At 36.1% G+C, this 22,396-nt stretch overlaps 3 protein-coding genes across 4 annotated transcripts; all 3 read left to right on the plus strand.

Annotated features, from left to right (window-relative positions):
* The first annotated feature begins 131 nt into the window (after positions 1 to 131).
* Positions 132 to 19,752, plus strand: LOC109191657 (protein Mpv17-like). Of its 2 annotated transcripts, XR_002055966.1 has the most exons (10): positions 132 to 589; positions 1,117 to 1,204; positions 2,142 to 2,236; positions 2,372 to 2,444; positions 2,552 to 2,644; positions 2,796 to 2,882; positions 3,143 to 3,227; positions 3,792 to 4,012; positions 16,458 to 16,460; positions 19,742 to 19,752. XR_002055966.1 is itself a non-coding variant. In XM_019342283.1 (8 exons), the coding sequence occupies exons 1-7, from the start codon at positions 213 to 215 to the stop codon at positions 3,221 to 3,223; spliced, it is 894 nt and encodes a 297-aa protein (XP_019197828.1). In that variant the 5' UTR covers positions 132 to 212; the 3' UTR covers positions 3,224 to 3,227; positions 3,792 to 4,064. The 2 variants fall into 2 exon arrangements, 1 of the variants encoding a protein (XP_019197828.1); XM_019342283.1 differs by lacking the exons at positions 16,458 to 16,460; positions 19,742 to 19,752 and having other exon boundaries at positions 3,792 to 4,064.
* Positions 12,760 to 15,820, plus strand: LOC109191621 (aluminum-activated malate transporter 2-like). The gene is made up of 6 exons (XM_019342232.1): positions 12,760 to 13,051; positions 13,446 to 13,586; positions 13,765 to 14,037; positions 14,589 to 14,704; positions 14,898 to 15,041; positions 15,329 to 15,820. Exons 1-6 carry the CDS (start codon positions 12,760 to 12,762, stop codon positions 15,770 to 15,772), a joined length of 1,410 nt encoding a protein of 469 aa, XP_019197777.1. The 3' UTR covers positions 15,773 to 15,820.
* Positions 19,529 to 22,217, plus strand: LOC109191656 (histone deacetylase 8). Its single transcript, XM_019342281.1, has 3 exons — positions 19,529 to 19,874; positions 20,245 to 20,825; positions 21,430 to 22,217. Exons 1-3 carry the CDS (start codon positions 19,598 to 19,600, stop codon positions 21,736 to 21,738), a joined length of 1,167 nt encoding a protein of 388 aa, XP_019197826.1. The 5' UTR covers positions 19,529 to 19,597; the 3' UTR covers positions 21,739 to 22,217.
* Positions 22,218 to 22,396: the final 179 nt, after the last annotated feature.

A 22,396-nucleotide genomic window follows, 5' to 3' on the forward strand; every position in this document is an offset into this window, starting at 1 on the left:
AAAGATTTAATTACAATTTTAAAAAGTTTAGGTACCTAAAGTAAAGTTTGAAGGCTTATTTTATCATTTTCCTTATTTAATACATTTTTAAAAAATATAAAAACTAAAAAAAGGCAAAAATAAAAAATAAATCTCTATAAACCTCAAAAACCTCGAAGGAAGAAGCATAATTCTGAAACCGGTGAAAAGAAGCAAGCTTCAATAAATTGGCCATGGCTGCAAATGCCGCGATTCTAACCCGCAAATCCCTGCTGGGTTTACGCTTCCCGGGTTTATTATCTCGCAATCCTCCCGCCGCTACTTTCATTGCTCAGCTTACTCGAATTCCGCTCAACCACCTCCACACGCCGCGCTTCACGGCCCGCTCCTCTTCCTATCCGGCTTTTCCTGCTTCTACTTCAGCTCGCGGGCTGAAAAGACTGGAACTTTTTGAGTCCGGGCCGAATCTTATCCGGGCGTCTGCGGTTTCTGACGGCAGTTCAAACAGTGGCGGAGGGTATGGTGGCTCCGGTGACGGCAATTCCGGCGGCGGCGGAGGCGGAGGCGGAAGTGGTGGTGAGGGTGGGAGCAAGTGGTCATTGCTCACATGGTAATTCCCTTTCGTTATTATCAGTAATTACTATATTACTCTATCTTTAAAAATATGAACTTTGTTCGGGTTGAAGTGTACTCATTGTTTATTCATATCATTGAAAGTTGGTTTTTATTTCAATTTGAAGGATTAAAAGCTAAATTTTCTGTCCCCCAAAAAGCTTTTGACAGTTATTTATTTTCTGCTTTCTGTTTTGGTGGAAGTGATTATTTTGCCTTACCTTCTTAGTAATGGCTTTAAGCTAACTCAATGGCCAAAAGAAACCAATATTATTCGACTCCCGCTTATTGGCTTTATTGGTTTGAGCTCGTAAACTATGGGCATCCTAGGGGTTTACATCCTCGTGGTACATTGCCAGCTAGGGTGAGAAGGCGGGATGTACCCAGTGATTGCAGGTTTCTAGTTGCTCAAAAAAAAAAAAAAAAAAAAAAGAGAGTGAAAGAAACCAATATTAATCATAAAAAGTTCACATTTTGGTTAGTTTATAGTCAAGTTATACAAAAATGATTTCATCTCTTTTGCAGGTACTTATCTCTTCTTGAGAAGTATCCTGTGTGGACAAAGGCTATCACATCTGCATTTTTGAATTGCGTTGGAGATTTGATCTGCCAGGTAAATTTTTTATGGCATTGAATACGTAATACGAGTAATGGGCGTGTTGGCTGAGTAGAAATATTTGTCCTTTTTAGTGTTTGTAATCTGACAATTAGAACACGTTTCCTTATTGATATTGCCTTGGACGGTTTTGTGTGGGAAGTTATACTTCCGGGCTTCTAGTTCTAGGATTGCCCTATTTGTTGCCTCTCTGGTTTTCATGTTTGGCTGTCTTTGATCTCCTTCACCAAATTGACTGGAAAACAGCATATATAAAATATGTTTCTCATTTATTGTCGGCACTTTTTGGGGGTGTTATTGGGGGTTAGTAATGATGTAGTTCCATAGTGGATCAACGGGGGTGTTTGGTAAATAGCTTGTAGTTGATTGGATTAGTGGGTTTGACTAGTTGATAGCATTAGCTGATTGTAGAAAGTTGTTGGTAATTAGTTGTAAGTTGATAGCTGATTACATGCAAAATGACTTTCTCAAAAAGTTGATCGAAAAAGTTGCTTTGAATTTTAGTGTTTTGGAGCAATAAGCTGTTACAAAAAGTTAATAAATCAAACCCTTATATTGGTTGTTTAACCAAGTCAAATAGCTAATAGTAGTCAAATAAGTCAAAATTGACTAATAAGCTAACTATGTTACCAAACAGGGCCAATGTCTTTGGATTTAGCCAAACACTTTTCATTTCTATTCGAGCTTTCTACACAAATAAGCATTGCAAGAATGTATGGATTGACCGATACATTTAAATTCCCTCTATACAGCTGAACTCCATCAAGTCTCTAAAAGTAGCAAAGAAGTAATAGGGAGAGTTGTGGTTGGAATCACGCTTTCGTTCATTTTGTAATTCTTAAGTCTTTACTTGATGATTTCTAATGTTTTATTTATCCTTAAATTTAATATCTGCTATGAATTTAATTTAATGTGTTCTGCATACATTTGACAGCTTTGGATCGATGGAGTCCCATCTTTAGATGGAAAGAGGACATTCCTCTTCACATTTTTGGGTCTGGTCTTGGTGGGTCCGACATTGCACTTTTGGTAATAGCTTTTGATGTTCGAGAAATTGAGAAATTGTCTTTAATGTTCATAAAAATTTTATCCTTACCTCATGTTAAAATTTTGTTCTTTATTGGATGATTTATATTTGCGTGTTCTGATTTACGTATAACATAGGTACCTGTACTTAAGTAGATTGGTTACAACGCCTGGAGCATCGGGGGCTTTCTTTCGCCTTTTACTTGATCAGGTTTTCTTAAAATTTGTTGATGTGTCTTGTTGCTTCCGTACTTAATAGATTCATGGCTATTAGTGGTTTTTTAATATCACGAACGAGCTTGTTGTGGTCAAATGCAGTTCGTTTTTGCTCCGATTTTCATTGGAGTATTCTTATCTACACTCGTGACACTTGAGGGGCGGGCATCACAAGTGATTCCAAAGCTTCAACAGGTATGTTCGGTTGTTCGAATGACACCTCTCTCATTACCCTAAAAAGTTGACTTCTTTTTGTCCACGGTATAAATGTTGAAATGCTTGACTAAGCTTTAACCTTAGCTTGGGTACGACTTGTGATGCTCGTTTTCTAATTTTTGACTTCCAGGAATGGGTCTCTTCTGTTCTTGCGAATTGGCAACTATGGATACCCTTTCAATTCCTCAACTTCCGCTTCGTCCCACAACAATTTCAGGTTAAAGTTCAAAAATGAATTTTAGTGTACACCTTTTCGTTTTCTTTCTAGATTTAAAAATGCAGCAAACCGGTTTGGTGATTTTATGTTAGATGGACCCCCGACCTCTCCTCATTTTGTTCCTAAGAGATAAAGCTAATGCTATGTTTATAGACCTCCCCTTCCCCATTTGAGACCATACGTTTTTCATTTATTTTGTATGCTGACATTTACGTATTAAACTCAAACTCTTTTTCATCAGCGTAATCATATATTTGCAGGTTCTTGCTGCAAACTTAGTTGCTTTAGTATGGAACGTGATTCTCTCGTATAAAGCTCACAAAGAAATCGTTGTCAAATAAAGAGGTAAGTCTATTTCGAAGTACTGATAATATGACTCGAAAGGGTGCTCATTAGAGTAGAAATGGGCGATTTTGATAACATGACTAGAAAGGGTCCCATAGTTATATGCAGTGAGCAAATAAGCACATGTAACGAAAATCTCGAGATGTTAGCACCATCTTGTAGTCCAACGGTTTTTGGAGGGGTATATAGGTCCATAATCAGGTGAGAACCAACCTTAACCTGCGAACTGCGAATTTACTACATGATTACACCGCACTTACTACATGATTGCACTGCTCCCGGATACGATTAAACCTCAAGGTCCTCCAGGCATGTGTGGGGACCGTAGCAGTGCAATCATGTAGTAGTTGCGGTGCATTCCTTCAGAAATTCGCATATATGCACACATATATATGATTGGCTTGTTAGTACGAGTAGAATGAGCGAATAAGCCCTCTACCTCCACACCACACCACCCCTTCCCCAACCCCTGCACCACCCATCTAGCAATGAAATGTGTGTGCATATTTAAGCGATTTGGTGCTGCTATAACAATGTGTCACGACTTTATCTTTTGTACCGCAGAACTTGGACGAAGAACGGGAAGTCTAGCTGCTCGTGAACATACGGTAGGCAATGCGGTTGCAGTGTTAGCCAGGACTGACTTCCCGGGCTTGACAATGATGAGACTGAGACTTGTGCCAAGCAAAAGCTCACAGCTTTATCTATGAAAGCATTGCATCTTCTTTTACTGGGAACTGAAAAACCAGTCTTTACATTAAACAACAAATGTAGTACCATGAACTGTGACAGGCACTATCATAGTTTCATATCATAACAAAATCTTAACTTGCCATATCCTACATACCCACAATCACATTTGCAATCCCACCACCCATTAATTCATCCACATTACACTCTGCACAAGTATATATGCAATCAGAAATTTGCAATTTTGGTCCCATAACTATGATGGTTGTCTAAATTGGCTTGACAATTAAGCCACACAGAAAAAAATATATCACACCAAAAAAGATCAATGGACTCAACTGAAAAAATGTTAGCAAAAATTAAATTCGTGATGTTTAATTTGATACAAAACTCATGTTTTATTCTATATTCTGTGTTGGTTGTAATGCACAGACAAGCATGCATGATGAGTTATACTAACGTAGGAGGAGCAAATGCAAATGTCATAATCACATGAAAAGTTGGAAACATTTGACAATGTTCTCGTGCCTTCATTTGTCCAGATCAGATTAGATCCAAAACTCATGAAGAATGATTTTAAGGGAATACCCAATAGCCCAATATAATATGCTCTTCTCATCATCAACACTTCAAAACAATAGGATTTGATTCACGTTGCATACACACTAATATTACATAATCTATCTAAAAGAATATTATATATTCTTTTATATATATATATATATATATATATATATATATATATATATATATATATATATATATATATATATATAATGGTTCCCGTGTGGTTGTATGTGTCTAGTGCAGTTGTGGGGTATAACAAAAAATAGTATACATGATTGTACTCATACTATCAACATCAACATATACAGTCAACTTTCATGAAATCTTATGTACTATAAAAAAAATAGAAATAAAAATGCCCACGAGAAAATTTAGTTCTTTTGTTAATTAGTTAACCACTCATGAGAGTCACATACACATCAATCTAGGTTGATTAAGGGGTGGAAAATAAGAAAAAAAAAAAAAAGAAGAGAAAATATGATGACATTTTTGTAATTATTATGTACGGTGCATAGTGCATCCGTTGATATGTTATAATGCAATCATAGTTTGTAAACGTGTTCTAAAGTTGAATGCACCGTAACATATTAGTGAATGCACCGTAACATATTAGTGAATGCACCGTGAAGTTTTGTTCAATGCACGATATTAATTATGAAAATATTATCATGTTTTCACTTTTTTGTTTTCTTTGTTTCTAGCCATTGATCAAACAAGATGCATGGATGAATGAAATTATTCCAATTTTTACAGGAATTTTGTTCATATTGATATAGATATAGGTATATATTGATTATCTAATTTTGTTCATTTGTTGCAACTATCTTGATTATATTCCACATGTCAATTCAAGAAATTGGATCAGGTTCCCTACGAATTATGTTTTTTTTTGTTTTAAAATTCTTTAGCAATTGAAATTTTGTAATCATGCCTGCATATATGTTATATTAATACACAACAAACATAGTTATGCTGGTTGCTGGCTACCCAACCCTAAAGCTAGCCCTAATTAAGGCTTTGGAAAGAAGCAAACTATTCGGGTGATGAGAAAAATTCACAGTTATTATTTAAGAGGTGTGACGTGTTCGGTCGAGAAAGTGTTAGTAAAATAAGAATCAGACTTATAAATTTTCGATACAAAAATTGTGTTTTATCTTAATATTTTAATACGAGAATCATGCTTTATTCACCCAATCACATCTTTCCAGGCAAAGAAGCATATTATTGGCTAGATAGTTTGTTGTTGTTAGGAGGGAATAATGCCCTCATCTCCTTTGCTGCGTCGTTTCTTGTTCCTTTTCAATAAAATCAAGAATATAATATAAGTCCCACACATATATTCTATAATGTCTCACACACTCGATAATACATATACATACCCCACCAACCATAAAAACATATGGTATCACCCCCCCCCCCCTCCCACCACCCCCTACTCCTACCCACCTAAAACAAATGTCCATTGCATGCCCTGAAAGGTTTAGCCGAATAAATGAAGCACGTCATTCTTGCTAACACTTTCTCCGTCAAATATGTTACACCAAGGTTATTTTAGTGCAATTTATTTTTGTATGATCTATAAACATATATAGGAGCAGAATTATAAATACACTCCTTAGGATAGTGCCTGCAGGTTACCGTCACAAAAAATAAGTACATTGCATACATATACATACCCCACCAACCATAACAACCTATGGTATCATCCCTTCCCCCACCCTCTAAAACAAAGGTCCATTGCATACAACCAAAAGGGTGACAGAGTGGATAAAGTATGATTCTGGTACAAAAAATTCAAAATTCAATTCTTGTCAATATCCTCTCAGTCTAATCTATTCATAGAGTCTTCCTAGTGCAGTTTACCTCTCCTGTGTGATTTGCCTGCTATTACATGCACAAAAGTAGCGTTTACCCAATAATCCAATATACACACTCAAGTGGTGACTGCGAGAGCTGAGTTTTACTCGTGACTAAAAAAAAGTCCATTGCATTCACAACATTTCAAAATATTCTTTGTTCAGAATTAAACTTTACAAGGCCAAGCTGGAAGCAAGTAACAAAAAGAAAAGAATCAAAGATAAAAGAGATCGGATCAAAGTAAGATATATTTCATGAGAAGAAACAACCACAAAAATGGCAGCATTTGGTAGATTTTAGAAGAAAGAACATATTCAAGCCCATGCAAATATGCATATCTTTGAAGTTCATGTCAGAGCAATACGTGGGGTTGTCTTAGATTGCAGCCCTATCACTGCACTTCTGGAAAAAGATGCCTGAAAGCCTCTCTACCATTGATCACATTCATGATATGGGAAGGAAGAGAAGAACAAAAAAGAGTGGAACTTATCAAAATCATACATTCATACCCCGATATAAATAAAATAAAATTGAAATGAATCAACCATATACATTGGCCGGTCTACGGAAGATTTGCTTCTAGCAGGAAAGTGAGCATTTGATTCTTGCTACAAATATCGAGAGTGTGTTTAAATTCCTGCTAAAAAAATATATAGTTTGATGTTGAGTTTCGAAATTAATAGATCAATTGATTTGGCCTTGTAATATGCCATTCATGATTTTATCCATGCAAGGGGAATGTTCTATCCAATCCAAGGGGGCACCCATCCTGATTTGTGTGCGATCTACGAATGTTATAAGTTACGTTTTAGTATTAGTACATTAAAAGAGGCAGAGCCACTAATCAATGACTTGTGATTCAAGTGAATAAATTTTGTTTTTAAAAAAAAAATAAAAAATTTGAATCAAAATTAAATCTTGTGAATAGAGTAGGCGGTATTGTAAGAAATTCAGATGGCAGTCAATTTAATTCATCTAAATTGTTAATATACAAATCTCACATTTTATCATATATTTGCACCTTCCAATCAATGACTACTTCACAAAAAATTGGTATGTGTTTACTATTGATTGATATTAATTAATAAATAATATTATTGAGATATGCCACAATTGTGTGTGTATGTGACCCAAAGAATAATTAAAGTAAGAGGTGGGTTTGACCAAGGCGATCCAATTAGGAAAGAGGGGTCCGGTTGCGCTTTTTTTTTTTTTAAAAAAAGAGGGCCGAGGGTGCGTTTGGCAGCGCAGTATGGAACATAATTCGGAAAAACAAGGGTTGGGGGAGCGGTTGGCCTGAGCTAAGGGAGCGTCGGCTGGCGACCCAGACGCCAGATATGGGTTCATCGGCGAGTGGCGGACCCATAGGGGTCAAGCGGATTGCCAGAGGGTGGCTAACTGATTTCTTGAGTCCCCGGGTCCCCTAAGTGTAATTAAGGCCATCCCTGAGGCGTGCCTGGATGACGATGGAGACCCCTGAAGTAGTCGCATGCATGTGCATTCGTCTAGTTAATTATGTGCACTCATGTAGTTCTCAGTTCTCATTAATCAAGAATCTAACATGATCTTCAAAATATATATCTATCTATATATATATATATATATATATATATATATATATATATATATATATATATCTGACTAGTCTTTTTTCTCCTTTTTTTTTTTTTTTTTAAGCTCATTTTCTCTTCCCTCTCCAATCCTGTGTGGCCTGTAAAACCCATCCATACCAAAAAAAAAAAAAAAAAAAAAATCTTACTTTTGGAATTGCTCTTGAAGCTCCCAAGAGCCTTAGCTTGATAGTCAAAGTCTTATGGACCGGATCTCTCGAAAGAAGTGGAGCAAAACTTCAATCGGCCAGATCCAATAAAACCAAACCACACCTAATTACTCCGGCCAAACTTATATATCATCATCAATACAATATATAATGCAACATTGGAGCCATGCATTCCACAAAGTTGTATGTAATGCATGGTTTCTTAACCACGGAGTGGCAACTAACAATAATTATTCAACTCCCTATGATCCTTCCTATTGGCTTTCTCAGTTTGAGCCAATCAACTATAAACAATTACCTTTTTGTGATCCTTTGTCGGTGAGCTTCACCCATAAGCCATAATGTATACATTCTCGGATTTTCCTTTGAGCAGCAACAATAATTATTCGATGAAGAGAATTGAAGTAGAGAATTAAGTTCAATGGACACATGAAATGATGGGAATTCCAAGTACAAATACAACTACTGAATATATCCTTTCACTGCACAATCACAGCCCAGCAAAGAGACAGGGAAGGAAAGGGAAGTGATGTGAACCATGGAAAACAATTACATATGTATATAAATATGCTCACATTTTTGGAACAATATCGAAGATGTTCCACCGTTTATCATTGTACGACAACTGTGTGTGTTTGCTAGGATTCCTCAGTAACCTCTTATACATTAAGATGCTCCGATCCTCACAGATCATCTCCCGGCCCTCTCATCTTCTTCGCAGGTCCCATTATATTAACACTTGCATGCAGTACAGATCAGAGAGACAGACATTATCGGAAAGGACAATAAATCCATGCATGGTTAGATATATGCTGATCAGATAGCAAGCCCACCCTTCACGTTCTTGAAGGAACCATGTGTTCCACCAAAAATGTTGATGCTTCATTCTAAATTCTAATTCCAACAATATGTAATTAAAGGTAGGATAAAATTGGGGCGTGGTATGGTTTTGGAAAATGGCATGTGTAGGGCGTTTTGCTATTAAGTGATGGCCTCATTTGTCTGGCCGGACCTAATAGTAGAAGAGTAAATCACGCTGACTCAGTTGCTCATTAGGTGATCGAGAGTTTAGCACTATCTAGTGACGCGTGCCCACGAGAAGTCCACCACATTAGATGCAACGTAACTCTCACACTATGGTTGTCAAGTCTTGATCCAGCGGCGTTGTTGCTCATAAAATTCTATCAATTGATTGAGCTATCCGTGCAGGCTATAGCTAACTAGTAGGCTTGATTTGCAAGTAGGGTGCGTTGACTGATTGAGCTAGCTAGTCCGGTCCCTATCAGTGTTGTAAAAATCGGCGTAGGCAGCCGACTAGGCGCTAGACATCCCTAAGCTGAGGGGATTTAAGCCGTAGGTGACTTTTAGTCGGCCAGTCGACTAGACACCGATTTGGCAGCCAATTCAACGCTCAACTCAGCCTAGATAGTGGTATTTTTTTGCCTGCTCGGTTGCTCCTCTTTTGTATTCCACCAGCCCTGTACTCACTAATCATATGTCTAACCTAAGTAGTTGACTAATTTGTGTGATTATAACCGTCTAACAACGAACTCACTACACTTAGTAGGAAAAGTGGAGACAATATACTCGAATTACTTAGACCGTTTAAGAGGCGCTCTAGACACTAGGCACTCCCGGACATCTGACTAGCGCTTAGTGCTTTCTGCAACATTGGACCCTATTCATTGTGTGTTATATGTTACAATCTGATTGATATATATATATATATATATATATATATATATATATATATATATATTATTGACTTTATTACAATGTATGTGATGGATATATATAATACAATAAATACTCATCAATACCCAAAATCATCTTTTTCATTAATTATATTAATTAATTTCAGTTTGCCACCTTAGCAAAGTTGAATCAACATGCAGTGCATATGAATATTTACGTGTAGTGTACAAAAAAATGACCAAAGTCTAAACATCATCTATTTACGTTTCTGTGGATCGACTGCCTTTCTTATGATCTTTACAGCAAGGATATATAATTTTAATAGATAAATACAACTCAAAGAACTTATCCTAATTGGTAAATTCTTAGAAATGAATATGTGTCGCAAATAAATTGCTCCACCCGCTTGACCACTCCTCCCAAAACTGTTACACATTTATTTAGCCACACATTGTGTGATATAATTTGACTAGTAATATAATATTGGAATAAGGTTCAAATTGGCCACTGAACGTAACCTGAAAATGCAATTAGGCCACTGAACGAAAAAAGTGCAATTAGGCCACTGAACACTCCAAAAATGTGCAATTTCACCTGATAGCAGGTTACCCTCAATTTTAGTAGGTTATCTGCTTACGTGGCAGCTGAGTTGGCATTTTTAATAAATTTTAAATCATTTTTAATAAATTTTAATAATAAATTTTTATTTAAAAAATTTTTTAAAAAATAAAAACGACTTTATTTTATTTTTTATTTAATTTTTTCAATTTTTTATAAAATTTATTATTAAAATTAATTATTAAAAATTATTAAAAATGCCAACTCAGCTGCCACGTAAGCAGGTAACCTGCTAAAATTGATGGTAACCTGCTATCCGGTGAAATTGCATACGTTTGGAGAGTTCAGTGGCCTAATTGCACGTTTTTGAAGTGTTCAGTGGCCTAATTGCACTTTTTGTTCGTTCAGTGGCCTAATTGCATTTTCAGGTTACGTTCAGTGGCCAATTTGAACATTATTCTTATAATATTTCTAATAGACGAAGCAAATTGTATTAACTAAATCTCATTTATTGTAAGAGTCATCAAATTTTGTAAACGTGATCCAAACCGAATTTAGATTAATTTCATAGTGATGGAGAAACAGGATATTGGCCATGTTTGGTACCATAGTTAGCTTATTCGTCAATTTTAACTTGTTTGACCACTATTAGTTGTTTGACTTGGTTAAACAATCAATATGAGTGTTTGATTAATTAGCTTTTTGTAACAGCTTATTACTCCAAAACGCTAAAATTCAAAAAATTGTTCAAATTAAAGAAGCTTTTTTGATAAGTTTTTTGAAAAAGTCATTTTACATGTAATCAGTTATCAGCTAACATCTAATTTACCAAATATCTTTCTACAATCAGTTAATGTTATCAACTAGTCAAACCCACTAATTAACACAATCAGTTAACAGCTATTAAATTAGCTGTTAGCCCGTGCACATACTTTAAGCTGACAATGCATAACAGTTCATATATACACTTTTAGATAGGAACTTGCCCCAACCACATACAATCCTCACAAAGTTATACTTGAATATGTGGGGTGCCAAACTATCTTTTTACAGCAAAAGCTGAGATCAATATAGTTGTTCTTCCTTGGCAGCTACCTCAACTTTACCTTGTGGATAACAGCAGACAAACCCATACCTATAAATCCAACATTTTTGTTTTCTCTTTTTATTATATAACTATATATTCACCATCAAATTTCACATGAAATTCTGCTTTAATTTTAATTCCCAAACTGACAAAACCTATCAGATCAATTCCCTCTGCCCAACAAGAAAAACCCTAATCTTAATTTTGAAGGGTTATTAATCGAGATTCAATTCGAATTGGCCAGCTAACATATAGTGCTTAATCTTTTTCAATCACCCAAAAGGTGAACAAAATTTTTTCAACTTTTAGTAGTAAGAAATTCTAACCACCAGTAATGTATGGTCAGGAAAATTCATTACCTTAAATTAGTCAAAATTATGGATTTTTGTGAGGATCAAAGATGTTTATGCTTTTACCATGGTTGTCAGAATTTTTTTTGACAATCATGATTAAAACTTTTTTCTTTTTTTGGTCGAAAATTACCAGCAACCATTGTTCATTGTCGTGGGTCTAACACGGCTGAAAATTATGAAATTTTCGATCACCTGAAAGTGTCTTAAATTAAGTCGAAAGCCTTGTTACGACCACTTTTGATATCCGGAAAAACCTTTGTTGCTATTTTCGACCTTTTTTTACTTTCGACTTGATTTAAGATCAATTTCAAATGGTTGAAAATTTCATAATTTCTAACAGTGTAACCATCTAAACTTTTTGACAACCTTTATAGGTGATCACAACGCTATTAACCACTTTCAACTAGTAGCTGGTAACAGACGAACATTGTATTACATTGCCCAAATAATCATTAAATTTTGTAAAAAAAATCGATTATGTAATTACAAACTCAAAATTTTCAACCACTTTTTAATGATCATAAATTAACGATTTTTCAAACGCATCTTGTGAGCTAGGCCACTAAACAATACCCTATGAACCATAGACCTACAAGTCTAGCTAGGAACAACTATCCTGGCCGATTTGAGTTAGGTTTAATTTGGCATATATAAACTCATCAAAATCTAATATATATATATATATATATATATATATATATATATATATATATAATGCAGCTTCCAATTGTCACCACTTATTTTCGAGAACTTTCTTCGTACGTGCATCGTACCAAAAAAAGCTAAGGCATCAAAATGTGCCCATCACAACGTTGTAAAATAGTGCATGTTTTTGTCCACATCCTTATTCTTCCACTCCTTATAAATCACACCCCCAACCCATACATACATACATACACAAATACTAGCTTTTAATTGCCTTGGATCACTCTATTGTTTTTAGCCATGGAAATGGAGTCTCAAAGCGGCGGCGAGAAACCGGCCGGCGTCTTTGGCCGTGCATGGCGGCGGGTTAAGGCCTTGCCGGAGGGTTTGCTTGCCAAGGTGGTTGATATTGCTAGGCAAACCAGAGATGTTGCGACAGATGATCCTAGGAGAGTTGTTCACTCCTTAAAAGCTGGTCTTGCACTTACTTTGGTCTCCTTGTTGTATTACCTTCATCCACTTTACCATAACTTTGGTGTTTCCACAATGTGGGCTGTCATGACTGTCGTTGTCGTCTTCGAATTTACTGTTGGTAAATTTCACGACTGTGTTTACTTCAATTCTCTAGATATATAGGTTATGTTTTCTTCTATCCAGTTTTCATTTTCTATTTTCTATTTTTTATATGTACATGCTAAGTAAACCTACCCTTTGTCTATAGACTATAGGAGTCTTTTAAGTTTTTTTAATTACAAAACCTAAAAGAGTAACACTATATATTGTTGTGTTTCAACTTGAATGGTCGAGTCCAGCATAATCTTGCCATCAAACATAATGTTGACTGCTACACAAGTATAACTTTTGTTTCTGACTATTGAAGTATTTTAAACATTTCTTGACCCAAAAAAATAGAAATGATAGATATAGAGCAGCAAGTAAAGGAGTGGTGATTTCTCAACTATTGCTTTCATTTTATCCATTTTTAGGTGCAACACTTGGAAAGGGTTTGAATAGGGCACTTGCAACATTGCTAGCTTGTGCTCTAGGGGTTGGAGCACACTATTTGGCTAGTACAACTGGGAAAATCTGTGAACCACTTTTGCTAGGGTTCTTTGTATTTGTCCAAGGTATGTACCACTTTCACTCTCCTATCTCTTCTATACTCTAAAATTTTGGGCCTTATGGTCGAGCGGCATAGCTGTGGCCCCTCAAATGAGAGGTTTCAAATTCAAACCCCAGTGCGGGGTATTGACTCTTTGGAATTTACTAATTTTGGCATATATATATGATATGATGGGATTGCAGCTGTGGCATCAACCTTCATAAGATTTTTCCCAGCAGTGAAGGCGAGATATGACTATGGATTGCTCATCTTCATCCTCACATTCTGCCTGGTTTCCATTTCTGGTTTCCGAACTCATGAAATCTTGGAGTTGGCTCACAAGAGGTTTTCCACCATAGCCATTGGAGCTTCTGTTTGTGTCATTGTCTCCATTTTTGTTTGCCCTGTCTGGGCTGGGGAAGATCTTCACCGACTAGTAGCTACAAACTTGGAAATTCTTGCCAATTTCTTGGAAGGTATACATTTTATGCTCTTTTTTTTTTTGGGTCACAAGTTTGATTGAATTGAGTTTCATTTCTTGCTATATATTAGTCATTAGGACACTATACTCTCCACTCAAATTTTGGTTGGGTTTTGATTCAAAATTTGTAAACAAGTATGTTCGGTTAAGCAATATTGGTGTGATTGGTATCTAGTACAATCATGCATACTATATTTGGTTGCACCATATCTTGACAATATTGGGTACAATTCAACTAGCATATGATTGTCTTAGTTAAGTAGGAAAGATATTGTTAAGAATACATAAAATAAGAGAGAACATATAGATTTATAAAGCCATAGATTAGACTAGCTAATAGGTTGGATTCAGCCAGTATGATTTGGTTCATGTAAATTAAAGCACCAAGTAAATGTTCAAACCAAGAAGGCCAGTCTACTGGTAGTCAAATTTGAAATCGATTTTGTGATTACCAAGCAACAACCTGATTAACTTAGATGGATTACCCCATAATTTCTCCTTTTGGTGTGACATACTAATGCATGAAGAAAAAAATGGAATTTGTAGGATTTGGAGCTGAGTATTTTAAATCATCAGAAGAGGAAGAGTCGTCCAAGGAGACTAAACCTTCCATGGCTGGCTACAAAAGTGTTCTCAACTCTAAAACCACTGAAGAAGCTCTGGTGAGTGGAATATCCTCCATCTATAACCATGAAGTTTTTTTTTTTTTTTTTTTTTTTTTTTTTTTTTTTTTTTTTTTAGCATTACTGACTCTATTATAATGTAATATATGTTCATAACCATGAAGTCTTTAATAGGTATTTAATACTTTACTATTAAATAATCTTAACGGGACTTAATTTACTGTCCGTCCAGGCAAATTTTGCAAGATGGGAACCTGGGCATGGGCGGTTCAAGTTCCGGCATCCATGGAAACAATACTTGAAAGTGGGAGCACTTATTAGGCAGTGTGCCTGCAGGGTTGAAGCCCTCAATGGCTATCTCAACTCCAAAATTCAAGTAAGCACTCTATCCTCTTAATTAAAACTACATTTAAATCATCGTTACGTTACATATATGTTTAAAGGGCATATGCAATCGAACAAACTTTTCTACTTAGATAGAATACTATATTGTTGAGTATGTCTCATATAAAGAATATGAGTGGAGTTGTTTGAATCGGACCCATAAAACATATATATTTTTAAATATGAGTGGAGTTGTTTGAATCAGACCCATAAAACATATATATTTTTGTACTTGTACATATTTAGAGTTGCATATAAATATGATGCTGACCCTTACAGGGTCCGGGGGAGATGAGGAGAATAATGAAGGGAACATGCACGAAGATGAGCATGGAATCCGGTAAGGCACTGAAAGAGCTAGCATCATCGCTGAGAAACATGAACCACCCTTCCTCGGCGGCCAAGAAACACATGGCGAACTCGAAAACCGCCGCCAAGAACCTTAAACTGCTCCTCAGCTCCAGCTTCTGGGAAGACGTGGACCTGCTGCAGGTCATTCCGGTGGCGGCGGTCGCCTCAATCCTCACGGAGATTGTGGTCTGCGTAGAGAACATAGCGGAGAGTGTGAGTGAGCTGGCGGCGTCGGCGCACTTTAAGGATAATGCAGCCGAGTCGCCGCCGGAGAGTAGTAGTAGTAGTGCTTCCGATTCCGACCATGTTGTTATTGAGGTTGGGGAGATGGCGGCTCCGGCGGCTGAGGCTAACCAAAGCAGGTGTTTGTAAATTGTACAAAGTTTTGGACTGATTTATAAATACTTGGAATACTATATTGGTGCGGCGTTTTGTTCATGGTTTTGGGTTTGCAAAAATAAATTTCAAAAATTTTTGGGAATTTTGGTAGGGTTTTGGGGCAGGAATGGCAACGAAGCAGGTCGGACATATTCTTTGTTTTAAACATTGTATTAATTTTTAAGGATTGATTTTTTTTTTTTTATCAACCACTATTCGAAGATGTACTCTGAGTGAAGCTTACTTTATTATCCTAACCAGGCCATCCAGCAAATGATTATGAACAAACATTACTTATACAAAAGTATAAATATGATGTTAAGTAGCACATTAAAAAAACTATTCACTCTCAATAGAATTTGACAAGTTCAAATAAAATGCCCAATAATAATATTTTATAAGAAGTAATTGAAGAATGGATCGTTGGTGGTCAACTTATCCCTCTCCAAAAGCCAAATTTTTTTCCATATAAGAGAACATGAAATAGTGAATAACATTAAACAAGACAAAATGAATATATTGAAAAGCAATGACTAAGCCTATGAACCTTTTGAGCTGGTTCCCACCTCCCACTACATGAGCCCACTGTATCCACCAACCAAAACAAATATTTCTTTTTTTCTTTGGAAAGAAAATAGAGAGAAATTTTGTTTGTCACAACCTACTGAGCATTTGGGAGGATGTAAATCATCACATTATCGTCACCGAGGTCCGAATTTTGGTCTCTTAACTCAAATACTGTCCACTAAACCATTGAGTTAAGCCCGTGCGGGTACAATCCTATAAGTCTAAATATAAATGTACAGTCTAATATAACTATCAACTTACAATCCTATAAGTCTAAGTTGATAGTTAGACTGTACATTTATATTTAGACATTATATGTTTAACAGGCTCTCTCACGTGTGCGGACCGATTACTTTAATCTCTTTTTGTTAAAGGAGATATTTAAATCTATGATCTTGTGTATGGAGTTGGCTTTGATGTTACATTAAATGCTTTATTATGTCACAACTAAAAAGCTAAACTAATAGTTAAACTACATATTTATATTTATATATTATATTATATGCCTAACACAACTAGATGCACAATAAAATATTTAGAGTTGTCTTTCAAGCGAGATCAATCACGACGTCTCTTATTAGTTGGCAAGTAAGTAAACTAATGAACCCCTTAAGGCCTTAATTAATTCGATAATAAGCAAATCAGAAGACGACACTTAAAATGAAATTCATCCTAGTTGAAACGTATGTAATGCTACTCAACTATCCATAATACTTATCAAGCAGTTTTGGTCACATATCTGCTTTCCATACAAGTCTACTTATCAAGGAAATCCATTACAACTATAGTGCGTTCCAATTAAATTCTCCCATCATTGCCTTTTAATGCCAAAAATTAATGTCAATTATATTTAGAATATAATAATTCTCACTTTTAAAAAATTGGAAATATATATATATATATATATATATATATATATATATATATATATATATATATATATATATATATATATATATATACTTTTTAATAATTTAAGTTCAGTGGAGTTGAGAGGTGGACAACAAATTAAACATTCAAAATTCTTCAAAGTGTGTTAGACCACACTCAAATTTTGATTAAAAGTGTGTTTATATATGTGTGTTCTTTTTTTCTTTTTCTTTTTTTTTTTTTGTTAACTTTTTAACAATATAATATAAGTTATTTGGCATATATGCAATTTGGTACATACCCCCCATGACAAAGAAGGAAAGCATCACTAACAATGGCTATGAAAAGGAGGATACAAAACTTTAATAAAGAAGTCATGATGATGACAACCCCATATAAAACTAAATAAAGAAATTGATAAGCTTTGTTTTAATTTGTTAACAATCGCAGTGTATAGGATTCGAATCTTATCAAGAATCAAAAAGGTCGGGGAATAGCTCATCAGCATTTTAGAGGCTATATATCAATAATTAGGGCGTATCTCGCAATTTATCTCATACACTAGCCTTTAGGAATAGTTATGCTGTGCATCTGTATGCACCATGCATGGTGCATACAGATGCAAAAACGACGTCGTTTTATTAAAAACGCGCGTCTCCCCTTTAAAAAAAAAATTCAGGTTCGATTCCTAGTAACAATATTATTTTGTTCATTCATTATGAAATTTTAGTTCATGGATTATGGAATTATAGTTCATCGATTATGGAACTATAGTTCATCGATTCTGGAATTATAGTTCATCGATTCTGAAATTTTAGTTCATAAATTCTGGAATTTTAGTTCATTCATTCTGAAAATTTTAGTTCATAGATTAGATTATGGAATTATAGTTCATCGATTATGGAATTATAGTTCATCGATTATGGAATTATAGTTTCGAACCTAATTTTTTTTTTTTAAGGGGAGACGCGCGTTTTATAAAAACGACGTCGTTTTTGCATCCGTATGCACCATGCTTGGTGCATACGGATGCACAGCATAATTTGCCAGCCTTTAGTATACAAACTAGTCTAACAAAAGCAGAAAAGTTTACACACTAAAACTAAGCTGAATAAGCTGGTATACACTACTCCTTTACATTTAGGACATGGGGTGAGAGATACTTAAAGTTGGAGTTCAAACTCTCAAATAAAGAAATAAGTTTTGTTTTTTTTTCTTTGGTGATCAAAAAGTAAATATATATTGTGGCATGGTGCATGGTGTATATGTTAATGCTACATTTGTTATTTATTCCACTCCCTTTACCTTTCTAGCTATAGCTATTATTTAAAATAAAGTTACGTACACTTTTATCTCAATATAGTTTTTGTTGATATTGACAAAGGCATCACATATAACTTATCAATAGTTTATGACATATCTCAATATATCGATATGATAGTTTCAAAATATTATAGTTTAGAACTAAACATACAAATTATTTCTTTTCTCATACTCGAGAAAGGAAAAATAAAATAAAACCGCTACATCATTATAAAAATATGAGCCTAATAACCTTCACTAAATCAATGGTGAGTAGGGATCGAATGCCATCTAGAGCAAGATCCATCAATGGTGACTGGTGAGTAGGGAATTTGTCGGATCGAAGCGTGGGGGACATTGGGGTCTGAGATTCAACATTTTAGAAACAAACAAATTACTTTTACTAAAATATATTTTGTAACACCGCCATCTATGGCAAAAGTATCAAATATGCACTGCAGTTTCATTTCAACGCAACATATACAAACTATTTGCCTCAATTGAGGTTCAAACCTTACACTTCCCACTTAGGAGAACAACCCGATACCAGTAGACTACAAGCCACTTGATAACTATAGTATCATTTTGATATAACTACAGTTTCGCTGGACAATATACACTCAAATATGTGAAATTGTTATTCAATTTCATTTTGTATACACTGCAGTTTCATTTCAACACAACTACAGTTTCATTTCAATCCAATTGTAGCTTCATTTGATAATATAATAAAAATAATATGTGAGACAATATCACTTTAAATACATTATAATGTCTGCCGTTTGGACCATGGTCCACGGTATAATTGCTGGCCATCTATGGATTGGACTGGAAATAAATTTTAAATTGCCTTGCATCGTGGACTTGATTATATTGGGCTTCCTTGTTGGTTGGTTGTCTTTATGTTTTATTAGTGGGAAAGGCCCAGTGGGCTTCTTCTATATACGGCCCAATTATGTTGTGCAGTGACACTGACAAGATTCCCATAACTGAAATTGGATAATGGATACTCTTCAGTCTTCAGTATCTAACGGGAAGAGAAGTGAAGTCAATAGCAGAACTGAAATTGGATACTCTCCCATGGCTTCAGCTAAAGCTACGCCTTCTTCTCCGGCGGCCGGAGATCTCATCCACGTATTCTGGCACGAGGGCATGCTGAGCCACGACGCCGGAAAAGGCATGTTTGACACCGGGATTGACCCGGGGTTTCTGGATGTGCTGGAGAATCACCCGGAGAATGCCGATAGAGTGAGGAATATGGTCTCCATCCTCAAAAGAGGCCCAATTTCTCCCTTCATTTCTTGGCACCATGGCAGACCTGCTCTCCTCTCCGAATTGCTCTCTTTCCACACTCAAGGTACCATTTTTCTCCTTAATTTTCTTCTTTTCCTTTTTCAATCTTCTTGACCTAAATTACAAGGGTAATACTAAAGCAATAATCGAAATGTAATAGTTAGGGTTGAACAGATACCTATCAAAATAGTTGTAATAGTAATCATGGTAAATTGATTTATTGTTACTCAATAGTTATTATAGAAAAAGTATATTACTTATGAGGAAAAATGTAATATTAGGAATGGAAGAGTTAAAATTGTGAGAAAAGTGTTATACTTGTGAAAAATCCGAACTGTTCTTATTGGAGATTTTGCCAAATTAAAAAGGTTTCATGTGAATCTATCTGCCAACTAATCAACTGAGAATTGACATTTTTTTTCACAATCTGTCAGAGTATGTAAATGAGCTGATTGAAGCAGACAGAAGTGGCGGGAAAGAGATCTGTTCAGGGACATTCTTAAATCCAGGTTCATGGGATGCTGCACTTCTGGCGGCTGGCACAACATTATCAGCAATGAAACACATTCTCGATGGAAATGGGAGCATTGCCTACGCGTTGGTCAGGCCGCCTGGCCATCACGCCCAGCCTGCTCGAGCTGATGGCTATTGCTTCCTCAACAATGCTGGCCTCGCAGTGCAACTAGCTCTGGATTCTGGACATGAAAAGGTCACGGTTATTGACATTGATGTCCATTACGGGAATGGCACTGCAGAAGGGTTTTATCGCTCTGACAGAGTTCTCACCATCTCCCTGCACATGAACCATGGTTCTTGGGGCCCCTCGCATCCTCAGAATGGAGCTGTGGATGAGCTTGGCGAAGGTAAAGGATTCGGGTATAATTTGAATGTCCCTTTGCCCAATGGAACAGGAGATAGGGGCTACGGTTATGCCATGGCACATTTAGTCGTCCCTGCAGTTCAGAAGTTTGAGCCCGATATGATCGTTTTTGTTGTTGGCCTGGATTCAAGTGCAGTAAGTCCCCTCGGCATTACACTTTTTGTGACTTGTTTTATGTTTCTATCTGTCTTAATATGTGCAGATTAACTGCTCTTTGGAAAACCTTAAGTCGAGAGCTTTTAGTAGGTATAATTTGATATCGTCAAACACAAAAGCTAGCTTATAATTGTTGGTTTGATCCATATTGGTCTAGATTCTCATCAGTAGTAGCAAATGTAGGATGGATCAATAACATATTTGATAAATACTGATAACTCTCGGATAGATCAGAGTATTAGAACACAAAGGTCCATTAGATAATATCTAGCGTGATTGGGAGTTGCAAACTAGCTGACTAGCTCTTCGTAGTCTATGCTAGTGATTTAGAGGGGTACAAGAATATTGTTGGGAGGAGGCCGGTGAAGGGCCAAGTCCAGCACCAGTGGCTATAGGATTGTCGGGCGGAGGCCTGAAGGCCAAGTCCAGTGCCCTGCCTCTCGAAAATCTGTAGGATATAATGAATGCATCTTGTTTATTTGAGAATCACTATTCAGTACAATAATCGTTATCATCTACATATGGATATCCTATCTCTATAAAACGGAAAGGCCATGAGCCTAAAAGCTATGGTTTGTTTCAGTTTGATCCCAATGGAAGGCAGTGCTTGAGCATGGAGGGTTACAGGGAGATAGGGCGGGGTGTTCGCGCCATTGCTGACAAATATAGCAAGGGGAAACTCTTGATTGTGCAAGAAGGTGGATATCACATCACATATTCAGCTTACTGTCTGCACGCGGCTCTTGAAGGCGTGTTGAATGTATCTGCAGAACCTTTGTTACCTGACCCTATTGCGCATTATCCCGAGGATGAATCATTCTCCATCAAAGTTATCGAGGCGATCAGGAATTACCAGAATGACACGGCGCCATTCTTGAAAGATGATGCTTAGTTATGAAGCTCTTGAAGAAGATATGGCACTGGTGTAGAAATCTGTTATGTAAATCCTACTTTGAGATGCATGCAGCATTCTCCTTCCTGAAATTGTAAGTTTTTTGGGGGGTGTGACGAGTGAAATTCATAGCCACTACTCGAAGGTGTGCACGGGGTAAACTCGCCTTTTGACCCTAGCCGGCAAAGAATCACTAGGAGGTAAATCATTTTAGGTTACTCATAATTGATCGGCTCAAACCAAGAAAGCCAATAAACTGTTCCCGCTGAACTTGTAACCTTGTGGTTACTAAGTCAACAGTTTTGTAACAACAGTTGCATGCTGCATGCTTTAGACCGAAATATTTTAGGGATAAAATGGTAAATCTTAGCCCGGCATTCTTTTCAGTTATCACATTGATCCTCTCACGTATCAGTTATGTTGGGACTCACAATTAAAGTTAATCTCTTATGGTGACGGTCATTGTCACCCGCAACTAATTTTGTTGCCAATATTTTAGTGACGTATTATTTCGTTGCAGGTAAAGTTTGCTGGTTGTATTGTAAATTTTTTTTTTATAAGGTTGAGTTTTGTTTAAAATTGAGAACTAAATTTGGAACAATTTAAAATTGATAATCAAAAGTGAAAACGTCACAAGAATTGAGTGATCAAAATTAGA

Source organism: Ipomoea nil, unplaced genomic scaffold, assembly GCF_001879475.1.
Source record: "Ipomoea nil cultivar Tokyo-kokei standard unplaced genomic scaffold, Asagao_1.1 scaffold1708, whole genome shotgun sequence".
Lineage (NCBI taxonomy): Eukaryota > Viridiplantae > Streptophyta > Magnoliopsida > Solanales > Convolvulaceae > Ipomoea > Ipomoea nil.

Excerpts from the sequence above, each read along its gene's own strand:
- LOC109191657 (XM_019342283.1), top strand. The coding sequence starts at position 213 with ATGGCTGCAAATGCCGCGATTCTAACCCGCAAATCCCTGCTGGGTTTA. Across the intron at positions 1,205-2,141 it reads TTGGAGATTTGATCTGCCAG|CTTTGGATCGATGGAGTCCC; the intron begins GTAAATTTTTTA and ends TACATTTGACAG. Across the intron at positions 2,445-2,551 it reads TTCGCCTTTTACTTGATCAG|TTCGTTTTTGCTCCGATTTT; the intron begins GTTTTCTTAAAA and ends GGTCAAATGCAG.
- LOC109191621 (XM_019342232.1), top strand. The coding sequence starts at position 12,760 with ATGGAAATGGAGTCTCAAAGCGGCGGCGAGAAACCGGCCGGCGTCTTT. Across the intron at positions 14,705-14,897 it reads AAACCACTGAAGAAGCTCTG|GCAAATTTTGCAAGATGGGA; the intron begins GTGAGTGGAATA and ends CTGTCCGTCCAG. Across the intron at positions 15,042-15,328 it reads ATCTCAACTCCAAAATTCAA|GGTCCGGGGGAGATGAGGAG; the intron begins GTAAGCACTCTA and ends TGACCCTTACAG.
- LOC109191656 (XM_019342281.1), top strand. The coding sequence starts at position 19,598 with ATGGCTTCAGCTAAAGCTACGCCTTCTTCTCCGGCGGCCGGAGATCTC. Across the intron at positions 19,875-20,244 it reads GCTCTCTTTCCACACTCAAG|AGTATGTAAATGAGCTGATT; the intron begins GTACCATTTTTC and ends ACAATCTGTCAG. Across the intron at positions 20,826-21,429 it reads TTGGCCTGGATTCAAGTGCA|TTTGATCCCAATGGAAGGCA; the intron begins GTAAGTCCCCTC and ends GGTTTGTTTCAG.